The sequence below is a fragment of the Hippocampus comes genome, unplaced genomic scaffold, assembly GCF_001891065.2.
Source record: "Hippocampus comes isolate QL1 unplaced genomic scaffold, H_comes_QL1_v1.1 scaffold195, whole genome shotgun sequence".
NCBI lineage: Eukaryota > Metazoa > Chordata > Actinopteri > Syngnathiformes > Syngnathidae > Hippocampus > Hippocampus comes.
The window spans coordinates 1192195-1206405 of record NW_017806076.1 but is presented as its reverse complement, the minus strand read 5'-3'; the positions used below and the strand labels follow the sequence as shown (position 1 = coordinate 1206405).

Below are 14211 nucleotides of genomic sequence, written 5' to 3'. Positions count from 1 at the left end.
TTGTTTTTGTTTTCCCTCTGCCTTTTTGTGGTCACTGACATCCACAGCAGGCTCCGTCCCACTCCCTCATCCCCAGGCAAAGAGCTTGCAATGTAGCGTAGGGAGCGATGGGGGGGCTGTGATGGACCAGTCTCGCAGGAAAGGTCCTCGGCACCGCAGGGCCACTGTTAACCAGCCGCGGGGCACGGAGACGGGGCAGGGCCGTCCGCTTCTGAGCCCGGGTGCCGGGTGGTTCTTCCAGCTGCCTGTCACAATGTTGCCCTCAGCGACGATAGCCAAATGGAAGAGAAATGAGAGTGCGGCCACAGGTTAAGAGCCTTCAGGGAAGATTTTATTTTATTTTTTTAAATATATGAAAGATGGTTTCAAGATGTGAGGCAAACATCAGGACAGTAAGGTGCAGTGTGTGTGATTCCAACAGTGAACGTTCACATAATTGCGTAGTATATTTCTGTTCAGGCAATGTGATGCCAGTACTATTTCCTGTTGTTGTTATTTACTTTGTATTTAGAACATGAACAAAAAAATTATTGTAATTGTGTGGTTATTTATAGCTTCTACTGGAACACGTTTAAAAGAACAACAGAACTCCTTTGCCTTTTTTTTTTTTTTAAAGCAAACGCTTGTCGGCATCTCATTTGCACAGTTAGTCATTAGACATGTTTTAATTAATGTTACTGATCGTGCACGTTTGGAGTCTTGATGGTTTTCGAGGAAGTTGGATAATTTTAGAATGTTCGGATGAGTTAGGGTGCATTGCTGTGAGCTGCACTGACAAAGAACTTTTGTGTGTTATTTATGAGGAGTGGGATGTGGTCCCGTCGCTTTTAAGTGAAACACACATTAATTATTGCAATTTCATTTGGATTTTTTTAGGAATTATACTATCCCAGGTTGGTGCATACGCACACGAAGTTGGTTCCAAAAGAGACCGAAAAGTTGTTCCTTTTGGGAGACCGTATTGTTTATTTGACCAGCAATTTTATTTATTTAGATGAAAAATACATCCATTGTGGCCATTTGTTTGAAAGCTGTTATCTTTAATTCATGCTTGGTTTGTTTTGGCTTAATTTCACATTCAGTTTAAGGTCCCCCCCCCCTCCCCCCCATGCAAAACTTTATGGTTATGAGTTTCCAAACTTTTCTGTGATAAAGAAGACAAAAGATTTTTTTTTTGTTTTCAGATGGCGCGATGCTTGTGTTTGTGTGGGTGGGTGCAAAGAAATTTCTATACTGACGGCTGAGCGATGAATGTGTCTGTGTTTTGCCTATATTTTAACAGAACCACATGCACATGCTCTCTTTTTGAGAGTACAATGGGCCTTTATGAGTCCAACAATGGGGAAACTTTCGTTTTTAAGCAGACAAAACGGATCGTCGTGAAACACAAGGAGTGCAAGGAGAAAAAGAGAGCCTCAGTGCAATATTTGGCAACTGTATATTTATGTATCGCATTTTAGATTGTTGAGTCTGCATGTGGAAAATTGTGCACCATATGTCCTCGAAACACTTTTAAAATACATGTACAATATATCAACCTTTTCAGCATTTAATTTTTGCAAATTTAGGTGTTTTTTTTTTTCCCCACAACATATTCCATTTGCATGAGCTCAAACATCGGCTTCTTTCACTCTTACCGGCAACACAATGCCAGTGTAAAATAACCAGCCTGCGTCATTAGCGATTTCTCTTTCCCACAGAGACTAAGAAGGCTTGTCATCGGGCAGAATGCTGTTTTTTTTTTTTTTTTTTTTTGAATCAAAGGTTAATATTCAGAGAGTGCCTTCCTTGTTTGGTGATGAGAGGGGAGGCACAGAGGTTGTGGTTTTGGCAGCTGGGTGCACAGGCGAGCCTTACAAGTCTTGGATGGGGTATTGCGGCTTGGAGTGACAGGGTTAGGGACTCAGGGTGTGGCCGGCGTGAGGTCAGACGCCGGGCTTTCGCGGGGAAGGCTCAGAAACCATCAATGACCTCGGCCTCCCCCGGGATGATTGGCATGAGGGGACGAGACTCTTGACGGCTCGAGGCTCATCCTCCTTATATCGTCTTTCCTCTGCTCGAGGCCTAAGCAGAGCCCTGAGGGTCAGGGTGTTGAACCCGGGCTCAGTGCCAGCCGGCTCGCACCTTTGTTACCGGCGCCGTCTTATTTTTTACGCTTTGCTCCGCCGAGGTTATGATTCTGCATATGAATGCGCAGCGTCTCTAATCACACATATGGCCGACACGCATTCTCACGCGACGGTCTCACGAGGGCTCCGACGTAAACATTCCCGGCCACTTTTGTTCGCATTGAGTAAATCGCGTACTTTTTGTCTTTTCTTTTTCATTCCAGCTCTTTGTCGTCCTCGTGTGGAACTTTGAACTCTATATGATTCCGCTGGCTTTGTTGCTGCCCTTGGCCTGGAACTACATTCTCATCACGTCGGGCAAGGATACGAGACAAGATGTGGTGAGTGTGGCCTCTGGAAGCTGGCCGATATCCCTCCGCCTTTCTTTCATTCCACTGTAAAAGCCTCTTTGCAAGGGCACACAATGCACCGTTAAAACTGTGGCGCCATTATTTTATGGGGACACGGCGCTCTTGTCTCTTCCACAATATGATCACATTTAAGTATAATTCTACAAGATTAGATATACTTAAATCATACTTAGCTACTGTGCAACTGAGTCTACCCGGTACGGATGCTGAGATAACCCAAAAGGCAACGCTTGAATAGAAACAATGACGAGGAACATGCTACCCGCGCTTTTAAAACCTCATTTTTGGATTAAAATACAGCCGTAAAATGTATGCAAATGTAGAAATGAATGTGCGTATTATTTTCGGACGTGGAGGGGGAGGGGGTCGGGGGGATAAAAAAAAATCCCTCTGTGCAATCTCACGTTCCTCATTTTGCCATCTTTGAGGCAAAGAAAGGGAAGAAATAATGGGCAGACACATTCAGCCACGTTACGCCACTTACCTGGTGGTTTATTTATTTCATTCATTTATTTTGATCTCTTCTACCAATTAAATAATGTCAACGCAATGTCATGGGAAACGGACATGTTTTAATCATGGCCCGGCACATTTCGGGAGCGGAGCTAGTGAGTGAAAAGCGAGAGCAGGACTTGCGGCGTGAGCGTGAACAATGACGTGATTAATTTTAATAAGTGTCTTCTCCGAGTCAAACTTGGAAATAGCCAACGAGCAGACTGGATGGTCACCGGCCGTCTGTCTCGCCAGTTTAACAGCATTTATTCCCCCCTTTTAAAGATCATTTCGGATGGATGGGATTCAAAACCAATTTTGCACTTTTTTAATTGTGATGAATAAACTCTCGTTGCATCACTTCGCCACAATGAAGCCATTATGAAAAAAAAAATGTACAAAACACACACTTGAGAATTTCACGCCATGTGTGTCAGAACTCCAGTCGTCTCGTAGTCGTCTTATTTGCTTGTACCCTGTAGGTGAAGCAAAACAGAATTCAACCCGGGTGAGTATTCTATGTGATCCATTTGTATTAGTTTATGCTGCATCATTTAGTTGACAACCTCTCTCGGTTGAACAAAATCAGCTCTCCAACTGTGAATGACGCTTGGATTTGAGAGAAGAATTTCTACTCGCCTGTAGATGGCGACATTGCTTGACAAAAAAAAAAAGCCCAAAACAAAACAAAACTACATCTCCCTCGCATCCCTCCAGCCAAAACCCTGCGTGATGATTTGTTCTCTCTACCTTCCCAGCCATTCATCCCGCTCTCATGATAGTCCTCTTCCACGCACTTCATAATTAAAAGGAGACAACAGAGGTTATACATTCTTGTACGTTTTCCACTTACTTCACGCACGAGTAAGTGCGTGCAACTCCCACTCCATGCCGAATGGCTTTTCTCTCCTCTTTCAAAGGGACGATTGCGCCTCAAGTGTCACGGCAATTGGTTGGAAAACTAAAACATGTGGATACTGTTGTAGTGAGGTGAGTGCCTCTTAGGGCCGCAATTAATTCCCGTTCACTTCTTAAATGATTTGGAATTTCTTTTTTTTTCTTTTGCTTTTAATTGCATTCAACTCCCGCATCTGTACAATTGTAATCCCTTTGTGCAGACTCCGCTGAGCGCCGTAGAAACACATCCGTGAGGTATCGATGGGGAAATTGAATCGACTGTACTCAACCAATATGAGACGTCATTGTGTTGAATGTGAGCAAACGGTGCGCCGATAGCTTCTGCGTCATTATCAAATTCGAGCCAGATGAATCGCTCTCTTAAATTGTGCTTTGCTGCAGAGTAAATGTAATGCACAATACCGGAGCCGCCTCTCATGATTCTTACGTGTTCACACGCACATAGCACACGCGTGTCCCGCGAGCCTTGTCCCTGTTTGTTCTCAGACACTACAGCGAGAGTCGACGGCGTGTGCGGTTTCCTCTGCATCAAGCCGAAGGCACGGCTCCCCTTCTATATTTGACAGAGACAACAAACAAATAGAAAAGGAAAGAAGCGCTTTAATTACTTGACAGAACAAACCGAGTGATTGCGCGGAGCCCAGCTATCGGGTCAGCAACCGGAGCGCTGTGGTTTTCCAAAAGTGCGGGGTGACGGTGATGCCAAGGCAATGTGTGTTAAACTCACCGAGAGTGAAAGCACAAACGAAAACAGACAACAACAACAACAACAAAATCGTATAGACTCGCATCCAGACTTCCTAATCAGTTGAAGGGCCTTGATTCATGCGATGGGTTCAATGTGAGGACCCCTTCTCCCATTTCACGCCACAACGCGGCCTGCCGAGAAACAAATAATGAGCCTTCTCTGCATGCTGCAATTCACCACTCAGGGTCACCGCCCGTTGTGTGCTTACATGCCCGCCTTGCAAACAGATCTCGGATCAGCACTCCTTACCCTCGCCCCAACCTTGACCGGTACCTGCTAAGCAGTTGCAGCACCCTCGGAACAGCGATTAAAAGAGGTGACGCGACCAAGCAAGGTCGCTGACCTCTTCTCTTATCATGTAGCACTCTGACCTATGGATCCTGACTCTTCAACACTGTTACTTGACTTGCACGTCTTGCCAAAACATGACCTCTCAAAACAAACAACGAAACGAAAGGAGAGGAGACCTTTTTACCTCTCTGGATGCGTGTGTCCCCTGTAGCTGCAAGGTGGAAGAGCCTCTTAATCGACCTTCCCCTCAACTTCCTGTATAATTTTTGGAAACCCGCACTGGTTCAAAGTTTACATTCCATTCCCCTTGTAGTACCGCAAATTGCCAGTAGGCTCGTTTTGCTCAACAAGAAGACAACCTGCAATGCGGTCAGTGTCCGAATGTCACATTTCAAGTGGAGGAAATCCAGTTCTATGGCAGCACAGTGCAATAGTAGCGGCACACAAGAATAAGAGTCCGTTAAACATTCAACATTCAAGTAGCCATCATGCCATGCCACCTTTTTGTGCCCCGGTAGACAAAGCAACGTCGATGATTGGTTTGGAACTGGTTCTCAAGGATTTTCCAGCCCCTCGTAGGTCTGTTCCCCTTGAGACGAACTGCATTGGAGATTGTTGGCTAAGCCCTCACGAATGTTTCCGTACACAAATTTCCACATCTCCTCTCAATGTAGTTGTAGTGGCTAAAGGTCTCAACCTTTATTGCAGAGAGCGCATTTCGCTCTCCGTATTTGTGGCTGCTTGCATGAACGTGCACGACATCCTTTCGGCCGACGCTCATCCCCAGCAGAAATCCCTCCAAGACGTTCCGTTGGCCTCTAGATGCCAGTCGCAGATGCTATCAATGTGTTAATTGCTGTGCAGACATTCGTAGAGGGCACCTAGCGAAGACGCTCATGTCTCTTTCCACCACAAGATGACGGGCAATTAGGTCTCGTCACACTGGAGGACTTTCCTCTTTATCCGACGCTACACACCATTGCTTGGATTCAACCATTGAATCTGGAAACCCATTACACAGGAGAAGAGCTAAATGGCCAGAAGGTACTTTGCAGTTTTAGACAACCGTCTGCTTAACAGCATACATTGAAAGTTAGCTCCAATTTCCACACAACAGTCACGTGTCTTTAATCGCCGCCGAGATCACAAGTCGAATGCTTCAAATCAATAAATAAACTTAAAATGAAACAACTTCACGGTCACACGAGACATCTGGCCTCACTGGGGCCTGAGGCTGGAAAAGGCTCACGCTGTATGGTCCAAGTGTCCTATTCCAATTTTATCCAGTGTCCATTTCCTTTTACATTTTAAGGCCCACTACACAACAAGTGAACCATGCAATCGATGACTCACGGTCGCACACCAGGTGATCGTCGTCCCTTGCACACCTAACCATCACAGTGCAATGGAAAAACTGCAACCCCTGGTGTTGTCGAAAACATTTTTTTAAGGCGTCGCATATAACTGTCCTGCATCATATTTTGTCACAAATAATCAGCTGTCAAGGAAGAAGCGGATCGTCCTCGCTACTGTGTGTCTTTTATGCAGAGAGCAAACTGGCGAAAAATCAAGGAGAGAATCTATAAGAAAGGCTTGTTGCCATGGTTACCACACGACAGAGACTCTCCATGCTTTGCTTTTTAGCCACAGGTGTATATGAAATTATTAATATTGTTAAGTGTTATTGTAAAACACAACATGCAGAATACAGTACTGTATGTAAACACTGCGGCGTTGCAACGTCATATTTCTAATGACATGTACCTGTGTGACTGGAATGTTTTTATATACGTTGTTTGGTTGGATGGAGAGACATACGTTGCTCATTGAAGTATTGCAATGATGTCAGGTCCGCAGTGGATACATACCGGATTGTTATGCAAATTTAGAAGAGACTTGATTCACATCTTCGGTTATCCATTTTTTTTTCTTTACACCACTATGGCACAGAACTGAATTGTGGCACTTCAACCTTGCAGTGTCACTCCAGCTTGATTGATTTACACCAGTTTTCTATCGCTGACAGTGGGATGTACTTATTCCAGCAAAATCTAAAAAAAGTATGCGACCAATTGTCAGTATCGCTCTACAAAAAAATATTTAGTCGCTCTCCATTTATGTCTGTTGGATGTAAGCAAAGGGTTTTATTATTTTATTCCGTTTTATTATTCACTGAACACATTTATAAACAATAACGAATGCGATATGCTTCAACATTGCCTGTACAGTGAATCAAGTTTTCAAGATGGGCCAATTTGATTGTGGAACAAATTAAAAGTGCACAACAGATTGTGTTGAACTTTGGAGATTCGACTGAAATGCGCATCTAATCCACGCATGCCTCACTTGCACAAGTTTAGTATTGACTTTCTTGACTGTGAAGCAGTCGGTGTGACAGCGGCGCATTGCTCATTTGGAAGTCAGTAATAATGTATAGCTTTGTATCATTCGAGAACAAGACTTCATAGCCATTTTTATCTCATCTATTTTCACCCCGAGCCATCTTCCCAGAAAAAAAAAAAAAAACTCAGTGCCTTTAAACACACCGCGCCGTGACATCTGCCCTCATTAAGAGCCCTGCACAACACAGGTACAGGAAGTAAATATTATAAGAAAGCTGGGAGGAAAAAGAGGAAACAGCCTATTAGACCGCCAGAAAGTCACACCGCCACGTTACCCGATAGAAACGGCAAGTCTGAAAAGTAAATGATTGTCGAAAACCAGGATGGAGTGGGAGCAGGAGACAGGAAAAGAGGCATTGGGAGAGATGGGGCGACAGAGGTAGAAGAGGAGGAACGCGGCGGCGGATGGCAGGCGCTCCTCAGCGCAGAGTCAGACATGGCGTTTGGTGACAGGTGACAAAATCAAAAGGTCATGTCACTTTTAACTAGGAGCGCCTGTGCCCCACTGATTTCCCCGGTGCCACCCCCGGCACCACAACGTTCATCTGTGCTCGCTCTCGCTCTGCTAAACCCGGCAGAGAGGGATGGCAGGCAGAAAGACAGGCGACGAGCAGAGTTTGAAGCGGGACGGGAGCACCGGGAGCATCAGGAACGCCACTGCCGAATCCTCCCGGCCTCCTGTTTCATCACGCCTGCGTGTTACGTTCTCTTCATTTCCACCCATTTGTCTGACTCCCTTCATCACCGTGAACCTTTGTGACTACCTGTGCTCTTTGCAAACGGCAGCTCCCGGTGTCTGCCTCACTTCTGGTTGTTGTTTTGACGCTGCAGCAAGCCTGTTGTAGTTTTTTTTTTTTTTACTTTAGATGTTGGGCTCCAGCCTCCAGAAAGTTTCTGCAGTCTAACAAGTGTGCACTAGCTGTCAATTCCACCATTGACAAAACGTATCAAGAATATATGATCAAGAAAGCCGAGCTGAACAGCTCAGTTCAGTTTGCCACTGTTAGTGTGACATCTTCATTAGCAAAACAGTTTTAATTGCAACAGAGAATTCAACATTCAACATTTCGTATCCCTTTTTCTTGACATGCGGCTTTCTATAATTCATAAAAAGACAAGTTTTGTTAAAAAAAAAAAAAAAAGAAGAAAAAACAACTGGTAAAATGGTATTGTTATCGTAGTGCTGTAGCATTTTTACAAATACTATACGAGACTGAGTACAGATGCAGAGTTTCGGCTCAGTTTTGCTGCATCCCTTGACACAGAACCCAGCGTGTGTGCTTGTATGACAGTGATACTGCAACCTACAATCAGATGACGTGACATTGTCCAGTGTGACAGATGTATCAAATTTCACACCTATGTCCCGCTAATGCTGCATTCCCCCGACAAACAAATGCAAACCGCCTCTGGAGCGAAGATGAATATTCCTGTGTCTGTGCCATTAAAAGAGGCGAGATTCTAAACTGTACTCGATAGCCCAAAGATGTGGTTGACTCCCCAAAATATTTTGAGGTAAACGTGACTGTTTCTCATTCGTGGGAGGGGCGACATCTCACCAACATGAACTGTTCTGACAATAGGCAATGAGGTTCTATAATACTCATTACGCTGTCAGCAATGATAAGCAAATATGTCAGCAAATAAGCAATGAGGAAAGATGGCTTACATTGCGTTTCTTCATTGGAATAATAAAGGCGGCTCTTCATTAATACGGACCCATCCTTCACCCCCCCCATCTTCCAGTCCCAGTGGTACAAGGGCCTCACCCCAATCTAGCTCCCTGCTGGGTAACCCTGGCTGGGGCAGTGCAGATGGAAGCGGGGGGGCCCCCCCTCTGAGGGCCGTGCCTCTGACAGCTTGTGAAGGGCCCGCATGGGTCAGCCAAGCCCAGCCAGCAGCCCCTTATCACACTCACAGCCCTCCCTCAATCGGCAGAAAGTGTGGCGTCGGCATTACGCACACACAGACACACACGCATGCCCATACACTCATGAGCAGTGCATCCCAAGTAGGGCCTTGAGATCCCCCAGCAAGCAAGTCGCAGCAACCTCGGCAGCTGCAGAGGTTAAACCCCCTCCTCCACCCCCTCCCACCGTATCAAAGAGAGAGCAGAGGAGAGATGGAGGGAGGGATGGAGGCATCGGAGAAAAAAAAAGGAGAAAGTATATCTTCATGTTCACTGGAATGTCTGCCCAGGCATCAATTCCCCCCGCGGCTGTCATTGGCAAGGTTAGGCTGGCAGATAGTAGAACTCTGCCTGCTCAGACTTAAGAGTGTTTTTTTTTTCCCAAGCAAGAGAGGAAATCCATTGGCCAGTGTTATTCAAGTTATTCAAGTTTACAATGTGTATTTCTTATTTTCTTTTCATTTTTCAAATCATGTCTATTATTTATCATGCAATGAGTTTATTAACTATGTTTCAGTTCAAAGAAGGACGTTGAAATGAAGTGAAAGCCAGTTGAATTTCGATCACAAAGTGACACGACTGGCGCTTCTGTCTCGTGAAAAGCCGTGAATGTAAAGCGAGAAACATTTTTATCCACTCCAATGCGGACAGGCCCCTTGAATGTTTTACTATTTTTGCTGTTAGTAGTAGTTCATCTTTTTATATAATTGAGTTAAATGAGTTTTGCATGATGTTTGGTCAACATGTCCCACACCAGTGCATTTATGGACCTTGTTTATACTGTACGGGAACACCAATAAGGACGGTAGCCCCATTGATGAACATTGGTTTAGCGTAGCATACAATTTGTGCCAATGTCAGCATCAAATTGTCATTTTTGCTTATTAAATTGCCTTTGAAAAGAAATTCAATGGCTCCTGCCAGCTTGTCTGAGGCACTTGCGTATCGGCTAGCTGCCAGCCACTAGCGCTAAAGCTGGGAACGGGTGACATATTCTACAATTTCAGCTATCGGCTAGCTGCCAGCCACTAGAGCTAAAGCTTTGAAATGGGCGACACATTCTACAGTTTCATCGTAACTATTATTTTTTTAGCGTCCTTAATTAGCATGAACATGATTTCAGGATGACATTGCGTATGTGATGGCAATTTAAACTTTATACTGGGCTCCAACGATCCAAGCGCGGCCACGAACAACTTCAAAATAAAAGCAAACAAAGGCACTTTTTGGAAGATTTTAGTTTGAAGTTGGCCTGCAGCACCTTGGTGGCGTTTTACCGTCATGTATATCATTGCGACAGCTAGCTTGACTCAAAGACTCGTTTTCCCCTAGTTGATTGTCCGGGTCAAATGGGAAAGTCTCAAACTCACCTGTGAACTTACCGAGTTCCAGCGCTATTGGAAATAAATGACTGGATTGGTAACTTTGGGGTCTAAATTTATGTTACTTGAGCAATTTAGTAAATGACTTTCAGGGAACCGATCCAATCATTCAAGAAAGGTTTTGTTTTGTTTTTTTGTAACTCAATGTTTTATACAGACTTCTGCGGCCTTTTTAAAACTCTCAATGTCATTTGGCTTTGTGTATGCGCTGTATTATCACCATGTTTATGAATTTACGGGGCACGGTGTAATCTGTGAGAGCACCCCGCGTCATCCCTGTATTATTTCAATCGGTTTTGAATATGTTAATCTCCACCTCTTGTCTATATTGAATTCACCGAAGCGGCTCTGCGGGCAATGTGAGCTCACCGCGATCCAGTCGACGGCTTTGGCTTTGAGGCCGCCACCGCTGTAATGACAGTAATTCAAACAGCATGATAATGGGGGGGTGGTCGGGGGTGAGGGGGGAGTAAGCAGCCAAATCATATCATTGAGCACACAGGTCTGAGAAGAGAGAAGGAGTGAGGCAAATAGAGAGAAAGACGTTTGGAATTCAGAGGTAATTTATATCCCACCCTTAGTGAGACAGTACCTTCAGCATGCGCGTTTAGCCGTGGCAATCTTCAGGGCAGATGACATGTTCCGTACCTTTTTATTTATTAATTTTACACCGTCTCGTCGCGGGAAACATGACGTCTCCGTGTAACCAGAGGCGATGGAAGGAGCGAGCGGAGCAGAGCGGAGCACGACGTCTCCGTGTAACCAGAGGCGATGGAAGGAGCAGAGCAGAGCGGAGCGCGGGAGGAGACAAACGACTCTATCGTTCTCTCTCTTGTCTCTCTAGGTCATGCTTCTCCAGCTCGCTCACGCTCATTCCCTTTGTTTAAAGTTTGGAGTGTGTGCCAGGCGTGCCCCTCCAAAGCCTCTGTGTGGAGGAATCCATTATGTTTGTATTTTGGCACGGATGAAAGGATTTGGGTGGAACCGTGATGACTTTATAAACAGTTATAGCTCATTTGTTTGAGGAGCCAGAAGGCTTTCATATTACAATAACTCTTCGACAATTTTTGTTTTTTTTTTTGCCGTGGCTGAGAACAAGACTTTCCCCCCTCTGCTACTTATATAACATAGCCGTGAATTTATTCCACGCGGATGCGAGCAGTCAAGCTCATTTGTCGGGGCGGTGACGGCATCTCTGTGAAGTGGGAATTACCCGCCGCAATACAGTTTCAATAAGGAGTGCCATTCATACACACACACACACACACACACACACACACACACACACACACTTGCCCCGCTGACTGGGAGTTATTGATAGAGCACGTACACACGCATACGCAAGTACACGGCGCACTATTGACTCAACCCGCTTGCTGTTCTGAACTCCTCTTTGTTTGTGTGGGAAGCGGCATTTACATAAGAGGCTTATGTCAGCTGCCACATAGTTTGCTCACTTACTTCACTGAAAAACAAAAAAGGACAAAAGCTATTGTCCCTTTAAGTCATGATTTTTTTTTTTTTTTTTTGTGGATGTCTCCAAGCTGGTGTGCGCGCTGTTGAGCGGGATGTGGGGGCGATGAGGCCAGTCAAAAAGGTTTGACGGCTTTTCCAGCACTGAATGCGGCACAACAATGAGGTTAGAGGGGGTGGCAGCTCATGCGCTTGTTTGTTTACTAAATTGAGGGCAATTGCACAAGCTTGGATTTGAGATGTGTGATTGATGAATGATTGACAGCAGGGGTGGAGAGCAAAACGAGCGGCGATCGATGCATGGAGATTATTTGGAATACATTTCGTGTCGTTGTTGGTTTGCTTATCATCGCAAGGATTACATACACAGCGCAAGTTTTGTGCTTGCTATGCTAGCTTGGAGAATCGAGATGTTATCGTACATTCCTTCATTTTCAATACGGTGTCATGCATTTATTATAAATTTTTTGGTTTAAGTTTTTAAAAAATTAGCCGGTAACTTAAGTGTGATTTTTGTGACCCGAAACAAAACATAACAAGATACACAATAACCCAACGTTAAAAGTGGTGAAATGAAGGTGTCCTATTCTGATTCTGTTCATAACCCGTTTGTTTTTTGTTTTTTACAACCACTTGTTTTTGTTGTGTTCCTTTTGTGTCTTTCTCATTTCATGTCTCGGGACTTCAGAGGGACAATTGCAGTTTCGTTGGGTGACTGAAGAACATGCACGCGCAACCATCACTTTTCAGGAAAACCGAAACACGGCATTTTTGTTGAGCCGTTCACATTGCACTGAGGTCAAATGTTTTTTTTTGGGTTGTAAAAATAGTCAACTTGATTCGAGCCTGAACAACAGTTCCAATGTGTGCAAAAAGTGTGAAACGGACCAAATTTGGACATAGTAGGCATCCGCCTGACATCGATGATAAATTGTTGGTAACCTTCAGTTCAAGGAAGAAAGGGGTACACTGGTCACTGAAATAGCTTGATGCTGACAAAATAGGATTAAATAATGTTGATTAATACATAGGGGAATAAAAAAAATGGTTTGAATTTTTTAAAAAATCAGAAATTGGTTTTGATTCAATTGATATTGTAAAATGACAACAAGAAACCCACTGCATCATATCCTCTCCAACTGAAATATCGAATCACGGTCACACCGCATTGCACCAAATCGAATCATCCAAAGGCAACCCTCAAAGTGTCCCAATATTTATGCCCCTATGTCGATCATTGAAATCATCCGCGGCCATTGATGTCAGAAGACCGAAAGAAAGCTCTGCGGGAACGGTTGTGAATGCTTTTGTGCAATGCGATTTGAAGGGATGAAACCACGTTAATCCTCTGCACGTTGAAATTCTATACCGGAGCCTTTACACACGCGTCAACATATTTGAGCAATAGAATGTTTCTCAAATTAAATATGAACTGGAACTCATTTTGAAGCTTGACGCACGCACACACACACACACACATACACACGCACACACACACACACACACACACACACACACACACACACACACATCCACTCACTCCTGACATTCATTAAAAGACGGTCACCAGACAAAAGCGTTGCAGCTCAACATGAATTTGACTCCCTAAAACTGCTGTACTGTTTATTACCTTTGCTGCAACATAAATGATTTATACCTCTGATTGTATTTACTTTTTTTTTCTTTCTACTAGCAAGCAATGGAGGATCTGATGGAGGACGAGGATGAGGATTTTGACAAAGATGACAGGGTAATTATGCCGCATCGGGGAATGCACAGCAACACATGCACGCACCAAACAAACACGCACAAGCCGCCTGAGGGGTAGCTTCAGGTTGCCTCGTAGTCAGGGAACCCCCGAAAGATGGAAGAAATGTTTTACTTTCTCCTCCTCTGCTCGGGGCACAAACACATATGCAAAGGCCTTTTAACCCTTTTTTTTTGACAGTACATTTCTCAACTTGTGGTGTTTTCTGTTCCAGTCAAATTTGGTCCACTGTCGCTCGTGCCCCCCGCCCCCGCCTTTTCACGTGTTGGCGGAATTACATGACTCCCGTCACGCTTCAGCTCTGCTTCCTGAGAACATGCACCCATATAAAGTGCTTAGTTGGCTATTT

General features: G+C 44.5%; 1 protein-coding gene across 2 annotated transcripts in view; it reads left to right on the top strand.

Annotated features, from left to right (window-relative positions):
* Positions 1-14211, top strand: part of mctp1a (multiple C2 domains, transmembrane 1a) — an 84744-nt gene that overhangs the window by 48615 nt on the left and 21918 nt on the right. For both annotated transcript variants that reach the window (XM_019894635.1, XM_019894634.1), the window contains exons 16-17: positions 2333-2449; positions 13788-13844. In XM_019894635.1, the coding sequence (XP_019750194.1) occupies positions 2333-2449; positions 13788-13844 (174 nt within the window). The remainder of the gene's footprint in view (positions 1-2332; positions 2450-13787; positions 13845-14211) is intronic.